The sequence below is a fragment of the Bos grunniens genome, chromosome 15, assembly GCF_055505025.1.
Source record: "Bos grunniens cultivar Pamir isolate PY7600 chromosome 15, Bosgru_T2T1.0, whole genome shotgun sequence".
Classification (NCBI taxonomy): domain Eukaryota; kingdom Metazoa; phylum Chordata; class Mammalia; order Artiodactyla; family Bovidae; genus Bos; species Bos grunniens.
The window spans coordinates 40,948,535-40,968,038 of NC_141179.1; the positions used below are offsets into that span (position 1 = coordinate 40,948,535).

General features: G+C 41.9%; 1 protein-coding gene across 16 annotated transcripts in view; it reads right to left on the reverse strand.

Annotated features, from left to right (window-relative positions):
- The window catches only part of MICAL2 (microtubule associated monooxygenase, calponin and LIM domain containing 2), a 240,860-nt gene that overhangs the window by 21,183 nt on the left and 200,173 nt on the right, over positions 1 to 19,504 (reverse strand). For 15 of the 16 annotated variants that reach the window (XM_086340006.1, XM_086340019.1, XM_086340017.1 and 12 more), the window contains 3 exons: positions 15,708 to 15,823; positions 12,431 to 12,523; positions 9,391 to 9,484 (listed from right to left, as the gene is read on the reverse strand). In XM_086340006.1, coding sequence (XP_086196132.1) covers positions 9,391 to 9,484; positions 12,431 to 12,523; positions 15,708 to 15,823 — 303 coding nt within the window. Of the gene's footprint in view, positions 1 to 9,390; positions 9,485 to 11,000; positions 11,149 to 12,430; positions 12,524 to 15,707; positions 15,824 to 19,504 lie in introns of those variants that run through there. The other variant, XM_086340014.1, reaches the window with a different exon arrangement.

Consider the following 19,504-nt stretch of genomic DNA (forward strand, 5'->3'; position numbering starts at 1 on the left):
CCATAAAGGATGTGCATATTTTTTCTTAGATTTATTCCTAGGCACATTGTGTTTTTATGCTAATATAAATGATATCTTCTTTGTTATTTCATTTTCTAGAAACCAATGCTGAGATATGGAAATGCAATTGATTTTTCTATTTTGATCTTATTTCCAATCACATGATATAGACTCTTATTATTTAAAAAAAATCATCTGTACATTCTTTTGGGTTTCAATGTGGTTAATTCTATCATCTGGAAATGACAAAAATTTGTTTCTTCCTTCCCAAAGCTTGTGCCATTTTATCTCTGTCTTACTGGACTGGCTGGTCTCCTGTGCAATGTTGAATAGAAGAGGTGATGGCAAGCATCCTCTCCTGTTACTGATTTTAAAAGAAATGCTTCTACTATTTTACCATTAAACAATGCTGTTTGCTACAGGGTTTTGGAAGATATGTTTCAAATTCAGAAAGTTCTGACTCAGCAATTTCACTTCTAAGAACACAAAAACACCAATTTGAAGAGACATATGAAGCCCTATGCTCATTGCAGCATTACTTATAATAGCAAGATGTGGAAACAACCTGTGTCCACTAATTGATGAATGGATTTTTAAAATGTGATATATATACAAAATATTAGCCATTAAAAAACAGTGAAATCCTGTCATTTGACAACACGAATGGACCTTGAAGTTACTATGCTAAGAGAAGTCACACAGAGAAAAATAAATACCATAGGATTTCACTCATATATGGAATCTAACAAACAAAATAAAACAAAAACAAAGTCATAGATACAGAGATCAGAGCAGTGATTACCTGAAAGGAAGGAGTAGGGGGTGGATGAAATGGGGAAAAAGGGGTCACCTGTTTGATGATAGATGGTAACTAGATTTGTGGAGGTGACCACTCTCTAGTGTATACAGACATCAAATTGTCACGCCATACAGTGAAACTTACATAATAAAAAAATTTTAAGCTCCAAGAAGGCAAAATAAAAAGTTCTTTTTTTGCTAAAAGTTTTTATCCTAAATGAATGTTGAACTTTGTCAAATTATATTTTCTTCTTCTATTGAGAAATCATATGGTTTTCTCTTTAATTCGGTAATATGAAGATTGTTAAGTCACCCTTAGATTGTCAAATTTTAAAATGCATTGAATTAAATGTTAATTATATTCTTTTATCTTTTTGAATCTTTGCTATATCTATGGTTATGTCTGCCTCTTTCACTTGTTATTTATTTCTTCTTTTTTATTTTTAAAAATCAATTTAAAGGACTGCCTTTAGTCTTTTAACTTTTTCAGTGAACAATCATTTGGTTTATTTGACCCTATTTTATCTTTATTCTCTGTTTCATTAACATTTGCTCATATATTTATTATCTTCTTTCTTTAGGTTTATATTGTTCTTCATTTTCTAAGTGAAGTTGGACACTTAGCTCGTAGATTTAAGCCTTTCTTCCTTTCTAATAAAAGTATTTAAGGCGATACCTCTAAGAACAATTTTCACTGCATCCCATGAGTTTTGATCTATTGTTTTCCTTTTCATATTTACTATATTTTAAATTTCAAAGTATTTTTTAAAATATATTTTTTATTTTTTTGACCCAAGAGAAATGTATATTTTTACTTTCCAAATGCATGATTTAAAAAAATACCCTTTGGTTATTGATCTCTAAGTTAGTTACATTGTAGTGTAGAATGTGGCCTGTATAATATAGATTCTCTGAGATTTACTTTATGAACCAACATGGTCAATTTTTATAAATCATCATATAAACTTGAAAAGAACACACATCCTCTAATTTGAGGGTGCAGGGTTTTATACATGTCCATTGGAAATGGCAACCCACTCCAGTACTCTTGCCTAGAAAATTCCATGGATGGAGGAGCCTAGTGGGCTACACTCCATGGGGGTCACAAAGAGTCGGACATGACTGAGTGACTTCACTTTCTTTCCTTATTAAAGTTATTAACTGCAATGTTCAAACTTATAGTAATGTTTTGTCTGTTTGCCTCTCATTAACGGAGAGATATAGTAAAACCTCCTGCCATGATAATAGAAATTTCTCCTTGAAGTTTTGTCATTTTTTGTTTTATATATTTTGAGGCTGCTATAGGTTCAACATTTTAAACTGTCATAATCTTCTTGGTGAGTTGGTCATTTTAAAATTATGTAGTGACACTGTTTATTGCTAATCATAGTTTTGTTACTAAAAATTAATTATCTGGGCTTCCCAGGAGGCACTAAGTGGTAAAGAACCTGCCTGCCAATACAGGAGATATAAGAGACGTGGGTTTGATCCATTTGCCCTAGCTTTATTTGTCTTATTTAGCTAGTATATACTTGCCATTTTTCTTTTTTACGTTAATCCTTTCACTTATTTATGCTTTATACATGTCTACTAAAGAGCATATGAATGGCTCTTGTTTTGATCATTGACTTTCACTACAATTATTGAGATATTTAGACTTGTTTTCTATCATCTTTGTGCTTTTTATCTTTTTAAAAATGCTTAAAAATTTCTGTTTAGAATTGAATTGGGGGTTTGGTTTAGTTGATTATTTTTTCTTATTTCTTCTCCCTCTGTTTCCCCTAGTTGATTTGAAGTTATACATTTTATCCTATTCTTTTCATAATTATAGTTAAAATCTAAATAGGCATTTTAAAATATCCTCAGCTCAGTTCATTTCAGTTGTTCAGTCATGTCTGACCCGTAGCGACTCCATGGACTGCAGCACACCAGGCCTCACTGTCCATCACCAACTCCCGGAGTTTACTCAAATTCATGTCCATTGAGTTGGTGATGCCATCCAACCATCTCACTCTCTGTCATCCCCTTCCCCTTGTACCTTCAATCTTTCCCAGCATCAGGGTCTTTTCCAATGAGTCAGCTCTTCGCATCAGATGGCCAAAGTAGGAAAGTTTCAGCTTCAACATCAGTCTTTCCAATGAATGTTAAGGACTGATTTCCTTTAGGATGGACTGGTTGGATCTCCTTGCAGTCCAAGGGACTCTCAAGAGTTTTCTCCAACACCACAGTTCAAAAGCATCAATTCATTATTCTTAAATATTCTAACAAAGTCTATCCTTTTAAACAACAGAAGGACCCTGGGATGCTTTACTTCTAATCATTCAACTCCCAACTTCTGTCCATTTTAGTCCAGTATTTTAGTTCTATCTTTGGGAAAAAAAAAAAAAACGCATTCTATTTTATATTGACAATGTTTTACTTACATGTTTATTATTTTTTGCATTCACCATTTCTTCTTGAATATTTCAGAGCAGCCTCTTAGGTTTATCTTTTTTTTCCTGATTAAAGCATATTTGCTAGAATTTTGTTTGTAGGTAATTTGTTGATTTGGCTTGAATCTCATTCTGAGTGGCTCACTTCTTTGTGTTTCGGGTGATTTAAAAAATTATTATAAGGTCATAGTTTACTGAATTTAATCTGTCTGAATCCTGAGAGCCTAACCTGAAGCATGGTCTCTTTGATACAGAATCTACAATTGGTCTTAGAGTTCTAGAGACCTGGCTTAACATGGGAATCCCAAGGTTAGCTCCCCTACTTCTTGTTAGACTTGAAGCAACCCTGGATTACTATTTCTGTTTGCTTCCTTCCTGGAACACATAGGTTTTAGCAGATGTTTATTCTTTTCCCCCTCTTTCTTGGCCCTGAGAGACTTCTCTCACTTAAAAGTCTAGCAACATCTTCAAAAATGTCTTGTTGTAGTTAATGGGCTTTTCAGTATATATTCCACCATTCTGCTGTTCCATACATTTTAGGAACCATGTTCTGTACTCTTGGCAGAGGCAGTCACTTGGGTATTTAATTAAAAATTTTTTTTCAAGTAAAATCACTGTAATAGTGTTTTTTAAAGCTGAGGGATGTAAAATTAACTTTGTGGGTCATAACAAGCACTAGAAAATGAGACAGAATAAAAAATATCGGTCTTTTATAAGTAGTAAAGTTTAAAATTATCTCTTGAAACATTGTATTTGATTATATATTTATATATACTAATAACTTGTGATATAAAACATATTTCTTACTGCTGTCATGGGCAATTTTTTTGTGTAAAGCAATTGTCTAGAGCACATAACTCTGAAGCACATAACTCAGTGACCCGAGGATCCATACGATGGAGAGAGGACCCAAGGCTTCTTTAGGAAGAGAATCTTAGTCTGTCTGGCCCTCACTGGGTCCATCTCTGTAATAAGGCCATTGCTTGACTGGGTAGCTACTGAGGCTGGAAATAGAGGTGACTACATAATAAGTGGATTATTGCCATTTGTTGAGAGAGGGAGTCTGCCATAAACCTTGAGCATTCCTGCATGTCTTTGCTGAGTGTGCAAAACAGCAAGGACTGACCATCCTATGATCCCGAGCCACTTCTGCAACCAGTCAAGTAGATTACTTGCTTCCTGGGAAATGGGCTGGCTTGTTGACTGCTTGCTACAGATGCTGCTGAGTTCCTCTGCTGTGGTACAATCCCCTCTGTGCACAGCTGCCATCTGGGTCTATCAGGCCACACCCCAGCACTTAGATACAGGGCAACTTGTACCACGCTGCTGCTCTTGCCATTTGCTGCGCTGTGAGTAAAAACTCCCTTGCTCTGATGCACTGAATCTCACTGTTTACTTTCAGCACATGGAGTGTGGCAAACCCATCCAAATTCCTCGGTTGCTAGGCTACCAGCTTCAGAATCTTTGCCATGAATGGCATCAAGATTCAAAATCAGGAGTGTCTGACTCTACTCTCTGTGTTCTTTGCAGGACACCTTGCTGTTTCATTATCCAAGAAATTATTATTCCTTCTGTTCCTCAGTGGCAATCAAGATAGAAACCACAGAGTGGAAGCCAAACTACTTCCCTCTTCCGGCCTGAGGGTTATTGCAATTTCTCTTGTCGTGTATGCTCCTGCTGCCACCTGCTGGCAGCCTCAGGCATCCAGGTTCTTTGTAAACCTCAGACAGGTTCTTTGTAAACCCCTTATCTGTGTGAAGGAAAAGCCATCTGACTCCAAGGAAAAAGAAACAAGAAGCTCAACGCAGGCAACCAACTGGTAAGCCTTCCTCAAAGCTGGTAAAGCTATCGGGGAGGAATAATTCCCATACGCTCCCGATCTCAGTTTTCACCAGATTTTACCTGTTTCCAGGTACTGAAAGAAAGCAGAGATTCTGTTATTTACTTTGCCTAAATTTGAATGGTGGTCTCCTGCTAAACTGGGGTGTCCCGCCACCTTGGCACATAACACTGACCACCACGTTGGCAATCAACAAACCAGTAGGTAATAGCATTTGACCAAAAAGTCTAAGCAGCTGCAAAGCTCTACTTGACCTCTTCATAGAGAGTGAAGCTCAGGGCAATCAGGTCATTGCACATCATGGTCCTTTACTCTGGGCAACTAGAACCATCAGGACAACCCAATCCCTTTGTCAAGGACATCACACACACACACACACACACACACACACACACACTCACAAACACACCTTACAGAACATAATGACTTGTTATCTGGGGTGGATTTTTGTTTTTCTTTGTTTCCCTTGCCTTGACAAAATGGGGAAAAACCCTTCCTGGGGTGGGAGAGCTTATTTCTGACTGTTGGAAAAAGAGAAAGCAGGAATTGTTGTCACGACAATTAGAAGCTCATCAAAGGCTTATTTTGCTCATCAGCCATCATTGCCCTCTGTCCTGCACCCCCGCATGTTCCTCTAATTCAATGCCCGCCTAATGAATAACTCCTAGGAACAAAAGACCCTTTCAGGCTGGTGCACATCACTATCGGAGGAGACTTGCATAACTGTCGCAGACAACTCATGTTTTCAGGCCTGTCTCTAAATTTGGTTATTCACAACCTTTGTAGCTCAATATTATTGTCTAACTGTGATTATTTTCTAATTATCCTAATAATACCTATTAAATAATTCCCAATCACTTGAACCAGAGCAGCCCAGGCCAGCTCAAATACAACTTAACCTAATAAGCATCGGTCATTCATTAAGCACCAGGGCAATCTCTTAAAGGGGCTGAGTGGAATATTAAACTGCACAGGAATATTATTATTGCACAAATGTTATTACAAGTTAGAGTGTATTAATTTCGATGCCTGGTTCGCACATCTTCTGCTCGGTCTCCTCTGGGGCCGCTGTGACTTGACTCTTCCAGTCTCCAGCCCCTTGTTGATCTGCATCTGTCACCCACACAAGGACAATCAAGGAGAAAAAAGCCCATAAACTTAACAGGGAAATTAAATTACCAAGGATATAAAGGGAATGAACAGAATCCATCTTCTGGCCGGCGAAATACTACCTTTGAGAACACCGTGAGCTGGCTGAGTTTCTCTAGCTGATAACTCAAAATAGCCTTTCTTTACAGGGAGGGAGATTTTTCAGGAGCTTTAAAAATTTGGTTTCTAGACTTTAAATTTCAAGCAATAAAGATCAGAGACTCAGGTCTTTTAAAAGTGCAGGATATTTAATAATATTTCATAAAGTAATATCAGCTAGCCATTTATTGAATGCCTACAATGTGGTGGGCACTCTTGGGAGACTACTGGCCCACCAATGCCCGTAATTCTCAAAATGATCTAGTAATGTGAGGATTATTAGCCCCATTTTTTACTCCAAGGAACCTGAGGCCAGAAAGGTTAAGTGATTCTCCTAAAACCACACAGCCTAAATGCAGTGGAACAGAATTTGAACACGGGGCTCTTTGATGCTTATGATTTTACCTACTCCACCATGCCATACTGCCTCCCCAGAAAACCAAAACATGTCCTAGCTTTGCTGGTTTATCCTTTTCATTTCTAAGTCTCTCACTGAAGTCAGCAAAGACAAGTGCCAAACCTTCTTGATTGGGAATATGACCAAACATTTCATTGTATCAAAAGCCCTGACAACAGCTATAGAGGCAGGCTGTGACCCTCGCTCCAAGTAGTGACAAACAGTTATCATTTTTGTCAAAAACCCTACTTCCAATGGGTGGATTTGAGTTCTCATTGTAAGGAAATGCACAGAGTATTGTAAGAAAAGGAACAAATATTTATTAACCATCTCTCCTATGCCAGGCACTGTTTCAGGGCTTCCATATACATTGTTTTGACTGGTCCTCAACATAAACCTGAGGAACAGGTACAATCGTCACTCCCGCTTTGTAAACACAGAGACTGAGGCACAGAGGGGTAAAGTAAGTCAGACCCTGACATCTCCAGAGAAACACTAACCATGTAGCTGCTGCTGCTGCTAAGTCACTTCAGTTGTGTCCGACTCTGTGCGACCCCAGAGACGGCAGCCCATCAGGCTTCCCCGTCCCTGGGATTCTCCAGGCAAGAACACTGGAGTGGGTTGCCATTTCCTTTTCCAATGCATGAAAGTGAAAAGTGAAAGTGAAGTTGCTTAGTCGTGTCTGACTCTTCACGACCCCATGGACTGCAGCCCACCAGGCTCCTCCATCCATGGGATTTTCCAGGCAAGAGTACTGGAGTGGGGTGCCATCGCCTTCTCTGAACCATGTAGCTACTGAAGTTGAAATCATAGGACTTCTCAAGTGGATGGGCCTTTTTAAGGCTCTTGGAGTAGCCCCCAACTTCAGGTCTCACAAAATCTGAGTCTGTATCTGCTTAATTTTTAAGAGAATTGAAGTCCTAACCTTTCTCTATATTGTTTACACGACTGCACACAGAAATATGTCTTTCAGTATCTGCTTTTTCATGCTTTATATCCAAGCTACAGAAGGCTAAAGATATCACATCAGAAAATTAAAGAGACAATGCCTCCAAGTATATGGATGTGTGTACACATATAAATGGGGGCTTCTCTGGTGGCTCAGATGGTAAAGAACCACCTTCCAATGCAGAAGACATAAGAGACATGGGTTTGATCCCTGGGTCAGGAAGATCCCCTGGAGAAGGGAATGGCAACCCACCCCAGTATTCTTGCCTGGAGAATCCCATGGACAGAGGAGCCTGGTGGGCTACATACAGTCCATGGGGTCACAAAGAGTTGGACACGATTGAGCGACCAACACTTTCATACATATGTGTGTGTGTGTGTGTGTAACTGAATCACTTTGTTGTATACCTGAAACAAACACAACATTGTAATAAAATTCAACTAAATAAAAAAAGAGACAATGCCCACCACTAACTCCAATTGATTAGCCACACACTGCTGGATGGTTTCCAAAAACACATAGATTTCTTCCAGTTTTATCCCTCACCCAAAACCCTCTGCTGGCTCCTCATTCATTAAGGCATTTCACATTTGGCCTTTGCAGGTGCTGTTCCCTCTGCCAGAACAGTCTTCTCACCTCCTTTGTTACCTCCTGTTCCTCTTCTGGTTCTTGTCTTATCAGATCATCCCTTCCAGGTGATTAGCCTGACTGACCTCCCCTCCCCGCCCCACCTCCATTGAGATCAGTTAGGAACCCGTGATTCTGTCCTCATTCTACCCTAATGCGTGTTCCCATCACAACCCTTATCCCCCTGTACTTTATTTATTTGTTTTTTTGTTTGTTTGTTTATTTACGTGTCTATGTCCCTCAGTGGACCACACACTTCTCAAAGGCAGAAAAAGTGTTTATTGTTATAGAAACATTGTCTCCATGTCTAAGGCAAGGCAAGCCTTCACCAGATGAATTCTGTTTGCATCTAAGAATCTGAAGCTATCAGTAGAATAGATATCATTTATTGCTTTCCCTTGTACCAGGCATGTGCTGATTGGGGAAGATCCCCTGGAGAAGGGAATGGCAACCCACTCTAGTATTCTTGCCTGCAGAATCCCATGGACAGAGAAGCTTGGTGGGCTACAGTCCACAGGGTTGCAAAGAGTTGAACATGACTGAGTGACTAACACAGTACTATACATATATATATATATATGTAATTTCTTCTTTAATCTTTATCTTAGCTCTATAAGATAGGAAACCACTATTATCCACATTTTATAGCATAAAACAAAAGTTCATAAAGGTTTAGAACGTGAGTGATCCAAGGCCTCAAGGCTGATAAAGAGAGAAACAGGTGGTAAAGGGAGAAATCAGGACTTTGACTCCAAGTCCAGCTTTGAATCTCTACCAACATTGCTTGAAAACACTCAACTATTTCTCCTGAATTTATCTTAACCTCTGAATTGCAAGAACATAGCAGCAGAGAGACCGAACAGACCAGAAACCCAAGGCCCACAGGCCAACCGATGTCCTGGGGATTTCAAACAGGATGACCAGTTTGATTTTGCAAGTGGGAAGCAGCTGCAGATTGGGCACCCAGGTCAATGTTGATAGCTCCGCAGCGAGTGACAAGGCCTCACTGCTTTGCCTGGATGGCTAGACCAACACTATTCTCAGACCATAGTCACAGGCCTGAGCCCATTGCACCGGATCTGCCCACAGTGATACCTACCTGCTTCTCCTCTCAGCGCCTTCTCCAACCTCACGCCCTGGATCTCGAAAGCCCTCTGCCGCTCCTCCACTTCCTCCAACTGCCTCTGGATGGCCTGCAATGCCAGGATTGTGTGTCATGCAGGTGCTTGCCACATGCGGAGTCATACAAGGGGGCTAGTTCTGCCACCTACTTTCCAAGAGGAAGAAGCCCTTTCTCTTGGGTTGCCAGCTCTTCAGTTAACTGGGTAAGAATCTCTGAATTCCCCAAACAACTGGAATTTGATATTTCCCTTCTTTAATATGAAAACATAAAGCAAGGAGTCTGTGTGTAAGCTCAATCTGCCCCCAGGGAGATAGTCCCTTTTGACCAGGCCAATCACACAGACATGCTGTCAGGCAGAGGCTGCCGGCCTGGGTGGGCAGCCCTCGTGGCTCCTGGACTCCTCGGAGCCTTGGCCTCTGACCATGGTCATGGCACAGCTGCTGGAGCTACTGGCCATATTCAGAGTTGGACAGGATCTCTGGGGACAAATACAGAGCATGCTCACAATCCATTTTCCCAAGAAGAACCAGCAGATACCTCCCAAGACATTGGAACAGGAGATGGGAGCCAACTCCTGGGGCTGGGTGTTCCTCTCTCAGTCTGCCCTGCCCCTGTCCTGAGCTACAAATTGGCAACCTATTATTTCATTGCACCATGGAGCTTTTTACTGTCTGCAGAAGTGTACTGTGGCTTGTCACTAGCAGTTTACTAAGACCAGACAGAGATGTTTATTTCATTAAGGCATATCCTCCTTAGACTACTGTAGGTACCTATCATGGCTTGGGGTCATGATGGGCTTTGTATTTACATGTTTAGTTTCCCCACTAGCTATTTCTGTCTTGTGTGTATTAGGAAGGAAAATTAAGGGGGAAAAAATCCCTTTCCTATATACATTTTTTTCATCCCCATCAGTTTTCTCTGCTTTTAATCACATGCTGCCACAAGGCACATCTCTTGGCAGAACAGACTTTGGACCAGGCACCTTCAAAGAAGTGGCAGCTGTTTGGGCAGGTATAACCTGTGTGTTCTTCCTTCCCTACTTTCTCCTAGCTCTGTCTCACTCTTCTTCCTCCTTAACTCTACCTTGTTCTAAGTCTCCCCTGGAGTCAAATTACAATTGCTGAGGCACCTCCAATCTGTGAAGAGGCCCAGCAAGGGCAGGGGCAGGGACTCAGCAGCCACCTGGCTTCTTGTCTTAGCTGAGAGTGTTTAAATCCCAAACATAAAATCTGAAATAGATGGGAATTCTAACTAAAACTACTTGTAATTTTATGCTTTCTTCCTCTCTGTCTCTTTTTTAAAAACAATGATATCTTTATAGATCTGTCTCTCGCTGTAGAGTGTAGCATTGCTAAAGGAAGGGAAACATTTAAATGACTTTATGGCTGATTGCTTTGTAATTATGGCTATGTAATTGTTATGGACTAAGCAGTCTCCACCCCACACTAAATTCACCTATTGATGTCCGAACGCCTAAAGTGACTGTTTGGCCCTTAAGGAGGTAAGTGAGGTTAAATGAGGTCATAGTAGTGGGCCCTAATCCAACAGGACTGGTGTCCTTACATGCAGAGGAAAAGATACCAGAATTCTTTCTTTCTCTTGCTCTGAATGCACACACACGAAAAGGCCATGTGAAGACACAGCAAGAAGGCAGCTGTCTGCAAGCCAGGAAGAGAGTCCTCACTGGAAACCAACACTGGAGACACCTTGATCTTGGACATCCAGCCTCCAGAGCTGTGAAAGAATAAATTTCTGTGGTTTAAGCCACCCAGTCTGTGGTATGTCATCATGGCAGCTCAAGCTGATTGATACAGTCATCATTCTTTAGAAACTAAGAATGAAAATCTCAAAGATAATACAGGGCGGGTATGGATGCTAGCAGATAAGGACTCAAAAGGCAACTGTGATTCTTCTGTTATTACTCTTGCCTGGAAAATCCCATGGACTGAGAAGCCTGGTAGGCTGCAGTCCATGGGGTCACAAAGAGTAGGACATGACTGAGCGACTTCACTTTCACTTTCACTGTCTGGAGCAGAAATAGCAGGTTGGCCAAAAAAACCTCTTGGGGTTTTTCCATAACATCTCATGGAAAAACCTGAATGAACTTTTCGGTCAACCCAATATAAGAAGAAGAAATTGTTGAGTTTGCCAATCCATTTCATAAAGATATCTTGTTCTCAGAAGGAAAAGTTGAAATGTTTCAAGAAAGCCTGTTTCAGAAGGTGAGGATGGACAAAGGGAATTTAATTTTCCCTGACTGCTAGGTGAAGAGGGTGGCTTCCAAGTCAGCCACTGAGAAGAGTAAAGAAGGTTAGATTTAGTGACTTCCTTCTTGTCAGAAACAACTTATGGGACTACACAACTGGATAAAGTGAGTTACTGGAGAAGGGGATGTAAGGGTACACTGCATTAACACAAGTGGTCATTTAGGTCCCTTTGTCCAAAAACTCAACTCCTCTTCAAGGCTAGGTTTGGGGTCTTCAGGGAGAGGGGGAATGCCTTGACTTTCTGCTTCATTTTGCAGGTCAGTAGATCCACTTGAGCAAAAATGTTTGCAGTAAACAATTAAGCCAGGAAGTCTACAGCAGAATGGTAGATGCTTATGCGTTCAACTAACATTGGAACAGAGACAGCCCCAAGAGCTGTCAGTTCAGCAAAGATACTGTCAGAAATTCGAGAGAAGGTTATATCCTCACAGAGGACAAAACGAAGGCCACTGCAGTGTGGCAGTTAGGGCCTGGGATGGATTCCAAGGCAATGTGTTGGCTGCCATTCCAGCTCACTTTGCAGGACACACGCCTGCTGGGAGTGGGCCAACTCAACACCTGGGCTCTCTGGCCCTGGAGTCCCACCAGGGATTGAACCACAGCCTTCAGAACAGCCACAAGCCTGGTGCTTACAGAAGACAGACTGATCTTTCCCCAGCTCAGCTTCCCCAGTTCAATACAGATTTCCAAAGGGCTTCCAGACCCAGATCCCCAGCAACCCAGACCCACTCACTCGTTTGTTTTCTGACCTGAGCTTTATGAAGTCTTTTCAATTCTTCTTGCTTAACCAATTGCTTTGTTGCTTTTTCCAGCTTCCTTCTTCTTCTAAGTGCCTTCCTCTCCTACAAAAACCAAGAAGAAAAGTATGTCTAAGCAAAATGGAGTTGAAACTTACAAAATACTGTCACAGTCTCTATCCTTTCCAACCAAACCACTGTTTACCTTCTAGAACAATGATGTCCAACAGAGCTTTCTGGGATGATAGAAATGTTCTCTATCAAGGCAGAAGCTTGCTTTCCTTCCCTGCTTCACTTTGTGCAAATACATCATTAATACCACTGGTTTTTCTGTGTGCCTGGGCTAGTGGAATACAGAACACTCAGAATTGGGGCATTTACAAAGCTTGATCCAGGTCTTCATGACAAGTCTAGGACAACTTCTAGATTGACTGCCAACCACTGCAAATGTTCTAGGCCATTTGGATGAGGAAACCCCTACTTTAAGTGGCTAGGACCTTTCTTAGAAGGCTGGGGTGGAGAGGGGCATGGTGGAAATCACTGGTAGTTGTCCAGAGATTGGCTAACTCAATCTCTGTGGAGAGTCAGTCCCTTATTTAACAAATATCTCTTGAGCTCTCATGATACTAACCTACATAATAAATGCCAGCAAGTACTGAGTGCTATGTGCCAGACACTGTACTGATTACTTCACAAATATCATCTTATTCTTCAAAGTATGTTTTTTTTTTAATAGACAAGGAAATCAGAACTCAGAGAAGTTAAGTAATTTAGCCAAGATGACACAATCAGGAATTGGAAGCACCAGTAGCTAAGCCCAGGTAACCTGAATCCAAGTGTCCGTATGTCCATCTAGTTTACTCTGTCTTTCCCATGCCCAATACAGTGTAGGTACATCATGCACCTCTGTTTTATAGAAATATTAGACTTTCACCCTAAATAAGACCATTCAAACAATTTCAGCGAGGATGCCTTGACAGCCTCATACCATCTCAGCACTTTACAGCAGCGAAGTTGCCAATGCCCAACTCCTTTATCAAGAGTCAGCAAAGCAGAACCTAGATGGGTAAAGAAAGTCTTGTACTGCCTTTTCTTAAGATGATGACATAAACAAAAGGGATGCTATATCAACAAGCACTCATATAACCTTACGAAGCGCCAGGCACACTTCTTACATCCTCAGTGCTAGTGGTGACAATACAGAGAGGAAAGCAAAGAGGCTAAGGAAGAAAAAGATAAAGGACAGAGAAAGAAAGAAATCTGGCAGGGCTGAAGACAAGCTGCCTGTCCCCATCTGTCAGATCCAGGCATTAATTTGAGGGGAGGGGTACAGAGCAAAGAGCTGAGGGTATTTATTTTGTCTCATTTCCTGTCCTGGAGAAGGGCATGGCAACCCACTCAGTATTCTTGCCTGAAGAATTCCATGAACAGAGGAGCCTGGTGGACTACAGTCCATGAGTTGCAAAGAGTCAAACACGACTAAGCAACTAACACACATATCAGTTTCCTGTGTAAAGGTTCACTTGAGCTGACATGGGCTCTATGCCACATGGTTGGGGACATATCTGTATGGGGCAAAATAGATTTAAAAACCAGAGGGGAAAACACTCCTTCCATTCCTCCAGTGTGAGCTCTGAGAAGTGGTAAAGAAGGAGCCTTTTTGCCAGCTTCCCTTCCTGAAGAATGGGCCATGTCAGAAGCCAGAAGCACCAGTGAGCTTTACCACATACATGCCTTCTCAGCCATATCTGACTCTTCGTGACCCCGGGGACCATAGCCCGCCAGGCTCCTCTGTTCATGGAATTTCTTAGGCAAAAATACTGAGAGTGGATTGCCATTTCCTATTCCAGGGACCTTCCAGACTCAGGGATCAAACCCATGTCTCCTGCATTGGCAGGCGGATTCTTTACCAAGGCGCTACCTGGGAAGCCCAGCTATCCCCCACTGCAGGCTTATATGGGTCACCAGGAAGACACAAAGCTTTTTGGAAGGCTTGCCCTAGTTTATCATGGTCTTGCTGTTTTGAGAGCTTTGGGCTACTCCATTCTTTTGGTCCCCATGAGTGTCAAGATGGTTGATGCTGGGGTCTCTGCCTCATTTGAATACAGAATTAACTCAGGGTCACTCAAGGGGGTGAGAGGGCCTGTAGGGAGACCCTAGAAATCAACACACAGGATTCATTTGTGTTGAGTGCCAAACTAATCAGACACACCCACAGTCAGAAATTAGAAATCTCTCAGTATTGTCTTATTCTCATTCTCTCCGCCCCCCTCTCTCTCCTCCTCCCTCCCTCTCTTCTCTTTCTCTCTCTCTCTCACACACACACACATCCCAGTTCCCTCCTGACTTGCTCCAAGCTGGGCCTTGGGGAGCTGGAACCCCTGAGTGACTTGAGATGACGCCAAAGCTCCTAGTGCCAGATATGGAAAAGTTGAGTTTAAGTAAATAAATTTGGTTCTCTCTCTTTCTCCTCAGATCCTCACTGCTCCAGAAAGTAAACACTGCCGCAGCAGTGAACCGCTTCTCTGTCCGCCCAGGAAGCACATGCAGTCCAGCGATTCAGCCCTTCCAGCCCCAGCAGACAAAGGAAACAATGGTGGGATTTGGTCATGGGATGCATGTCTCCACATATGTGCCATACAGACGCATTTAAAGACATACAACAACGTTTGTGTTTTTAAATCCATTGGTACGGGAGTTGTTTAAAGGGTGCTTCGTAAATTAATGTTCATTAAGCAAAGAGAAGAACGGCTGTCCCCCTGCCGGCACTCAGCTAGTCAGTGGGGATCCTCGGAGTCTAGATGCAACTGCATGGTTCATTTCGCATTTCTGATTAGAATAAACATAACATTTTCCATGCAATCTGCCTCTAGTGCTTCTTAAATGAAGCTGTGCTTCCCCCAGGGAAATATGCATCTGCTTGCTGTAATTTTTTTCGATGGTTTGCTTGTTGGATCACATATTAAACCCACTTTAAGAGCTGCAGTCACCAAATGGTTTCAAGTCAATACATCTGTTTTTTTCCGCCTTCCCATTTTGACATTTCTGAGAAAGGCAAGCTTCTAAAAGTTTTATATATATATATATAAAGATATATATATCTTTTATATATATATAAAGATAATCCTTAGGGTGTTCCAGGTAAAAAAGAGTGGTTGCTGTCAGATGCAATGAAACATGATCTTCCTAATGAAACTGCTGCAGCTGGAGCCCACATTGGGTCTGAAATCAGGATGGTAAAACGGCCCCCACAAGCCAAGGCCCCCGTTGGTTTGCCAAGTGTTGTTACCTTTGACCGCGAGGAAGGCTGGGGATGGAATTCCTCATCTGCAGAGGAGGTGGTGGAGGAAGAGGTGGAAGAGACAGTCCCTGTCCCCTGCGCTCTGATGGGGACGTGAGTGGGACCTGAAATGGGAACAGAACTCACTTGAACTCCTAGCTTCTTCTCCCGCTTCATGACCCAGAGCCGCCTCTCCCTCCTCCCTGCCACCCCCGTTCTCTTCCTCCCCACCCTCCCTTCCCTGCACCTGCCGTGAGCATGAAGCGGCAGCACCTAAGGGCAACTGAAAATTTGGCCCTCCACGTTAATTACATTTCTGGGTCCCTGCCAAGAGCTTTGCAGCTCTCTTTTCATGTTTAAAAAAAAAAAAAGGTATTATGCAGAAATCAATTAATTCCTTAAACACCATTTATATAGTGTGTTGCTTAGAATGCATTCAGAGATGAAATCTATTATTAAAATGCGTGTCTGAAGTTAGCTGAGTTACCTAAATGCTTGTGTAAGGTTCGTTCTGCAGAGTAATTGAATGCAAAAAAGTCAGAGCCAGCTCTTAAACAAATCGCCCTTCTGCGGCTCACAGCATCTGGCACCCATTTTTACTACATGACATCTGCTCAGTGTAAAAGGGCTGGCGTCAGAATGTCTGGTCATAGAAAAAAAAATCCCAAATGTAATCAGAAGCAAAAGGACTCTAAGCCTAAGGTTTTATCACATAGTCTCATGCAACATAAATATTTCATTAATTATGGCTAAACAAATGCCACTTTTATTTTCCCAACTTGCAGATATTATCACATCATTGAAGTGATGATTCAAATGCCAGAAAAGGCAGTTTAAGATAGGGAGGACTCAACAGTTCCAGGCCCATGGGAGAGCTGAAGTCGAGGGGACATGCCAACTCCTCAACAAGAGGTAGATGTTTAGAGGCAGGAAGTGCCCATGTTTGCTCGAATCTCTTTGTGACTTCTCTGGGGCCCAAGTGTGATAAAGTCTTCCAGGTTCCATAGGAGACTTGTATTCTGCTCAGCAACAACATCTGCCCAGACACATCAACCTGAAGCAGAGTCAATGATTAATATCTGGATTAACCCACCCTAAACACTGGATATCAGAACCAGCTAGGACTCTGTGATAGAAAACTTACTCATCTTTACTCTGCCATGGCAGGTTCTATCGAAAGAGAAATGTGTGCTGGGTATGGAGGGAGGAGAGGCAATTTCAAGCTGACTAACATTCTCTCCAGCCTGCCTTTTCTTCCCCATAATTTTCAACTATTCACCCCAGTGGGAGAGGCCAAGTTTTAAAAAATAAGGGTAATTTTAACCTCCAGGAACACATTTACATATGCTGTTATTCAAAGCAAAATAATGCAAAACATCTATATAATAACATAGCCTCTCTGGGGAGGGAGTTAACTGTTTTTCACTTTAATTTGCCAGATGGGAAAGCTCAGGTGAAGATAGAATCAGGAGCAGCATAATAATGGTGGAGGCACTGTTGGTAGGGATCTGAGATTGTGTCCCAGCTCGAGCCACTAAATTACTGCTGAGTATTTTAAGCACTGACTATTCCCTTCTGTAAGCTTGAGGAACTAACTTCACCCCTTGAGTTTCTGGGGATTGTGATTTCTAACTTGCGGAACTGCTGTGGAAGAAGAAAGATCAATGTAAAGAGTCTAACACAGTACCTGTCCACTGGATGCATGCGTGCATGCTCAGTCGTGTCCAACTCTTTGTGACCCCATGGACTATAGCCCTCCATGCTTCTCTGTCCAGGGGATTGTCCAGGCAAGGATACTGGAGTGGGTTGCCATTTCCTCCTCCAGGCGATTTTCCTGACCCAGGGATCAAACCCGCATCTCCTGCATTGGCAGATGATTCTTAACCACTGAGCCACTTGGGAATCCCGCCTGGTTCATTGCAGGTGCTTAAGTAGACGTTTTCATTACCATCAGCTGCCTCACCCATATAATGAAGCAGCAGCTATTGCTACATCATCATCATTGATCCCAATGAACACTACTGCAATATTAGTGTCGTGATAGTTGCTTCAGTCATGTCTGACTCTGCGACGCTATGGACTATAGCTTTGGACCCTCTATCCATGGGATTCTCCAGGCAAGAATACTGGAATGAGTAGCCATGCCCTCCTCCAGAAGACTCTCCCAACTCAGGGATCAAACCCATGCCTCTTATGTCTCCTGCAGGGGCAGGTGGGTTCTTTACCACATGTGCCACCTGTAAAACTGCCTGATTAATCTTTATTTTGTGGAGGAAGTATAGTATCTAAATTTAAAGCTTTTTCTAAATCTCAAAAATAAATATTTCTATTGAATTTTATTTTGAAATTGAGAAGAAAATGTTTCTAATTATGAAGCATTTCTTATACTTCTGGCAAAGTTATATAAAGTTAAATAGTTACACCTGAATCTCTTCCCCTGTACTCTATTCCATCATAGACCCATTCGTTCTGGTTTAGTTTTCACTTGCAAGCTTATAAAGCTTGGCAGCATTGTTCTACTCTGGTTGCAATGGAGCGACTGATTCTGGAATTGATCTCCTACCACAAAGCACCAGAAGTCAGGACGAACTATACGAAGCAGCTGCTTTGCTTCCAGACATTGGACACGAGGCAGTGCAGACCTGTGATAAAGGCAGGAACACAGCAAACAAGGGAAGCCCCACAACCAGTAGTTTTCTGCTGCAGACACTTTCCAGAACACAGGGCAGGTAGGAAGAACCTAAACAGAGCACAGCAGATTCTTGGAGAAGACAGAGGTCAGTGTTTGACTGGACTGAGACAATTGGAATAAGTGGGGAAGAGTACTTGAGAGGAAGGAGCTTTGCAGAAAAAGGACTTCAGAAAAAGGCATAGACATCAACTTCAGTCTATCATAGGTTCACAGAGAGAAACTGCAAAAGGTTGGGCCGATAACTGTTGCAAAGTTATAGCGGAAATAATCTCTACAGCTTTCACAAGACTGGGAAAGCTACAAGTTTTACCCAACTAGGGTAGAGAAAATATTGAGGGCATTAGAGGGGAGACCACAGAAGAGTCACACTTGAGTAATAGGGATAAATTAGTTCTAGAATAAAGGTAATTACAGACATAACTGAATAAGTTTAAAAACCAGCCTTGAAAGAAACAAATTGGTCTGCAAGTTACTTTACTGTCTGCCAAACACTCTTTAATGCCTATATAACATTCTTTAAATGAAGGAACAAAATAGAGACACTTGAAAATGTAATATTTACAAAATTATTTTGTTGTTTAATTGCTCAGTCATATCTGACTCTTTGCAGCCCCACAAATCTAGCGGCCAGTAAACAGTTACTAAGTTCAGTTCAGTTCAGTTGCTCAGTCGTGTCCGACTCTTTGCAACCCCATGGCTGCAGCACGCCAGGCCCTTAGTCCATCATCACCTCCTGGAGTTTACCCAAACTCATGTCCCTTAAGTCGGTGATGCCACCCAACCATCTCATCCTCTGTCATCCCCTTCTCTTGCCTTCAATCTTTCCCAGCATCAGGGTCTTTTCCAATGAGTCAGTTCTTTGCATTGGTGGCCAAAGTATTGGAGTTTCAGCTTCAGCATCAGTCCTTCCAATGAATAAGACTGATTTCCTTTAGGATGGACTGGTTGGATCTCCTTGCAGTCCAAGGGACTCTCAAGAGTCTTCTCCAAGACCACAGTTCAAAAGCATCAGTTCTTCAGTGCTCAGCTTTCTTTATAGTCCAACTCTCACATCCATACATGACCACTGGAAAAACTATAGCCTTGACTAGACAGACCTTTGTTGGCGAAGTAA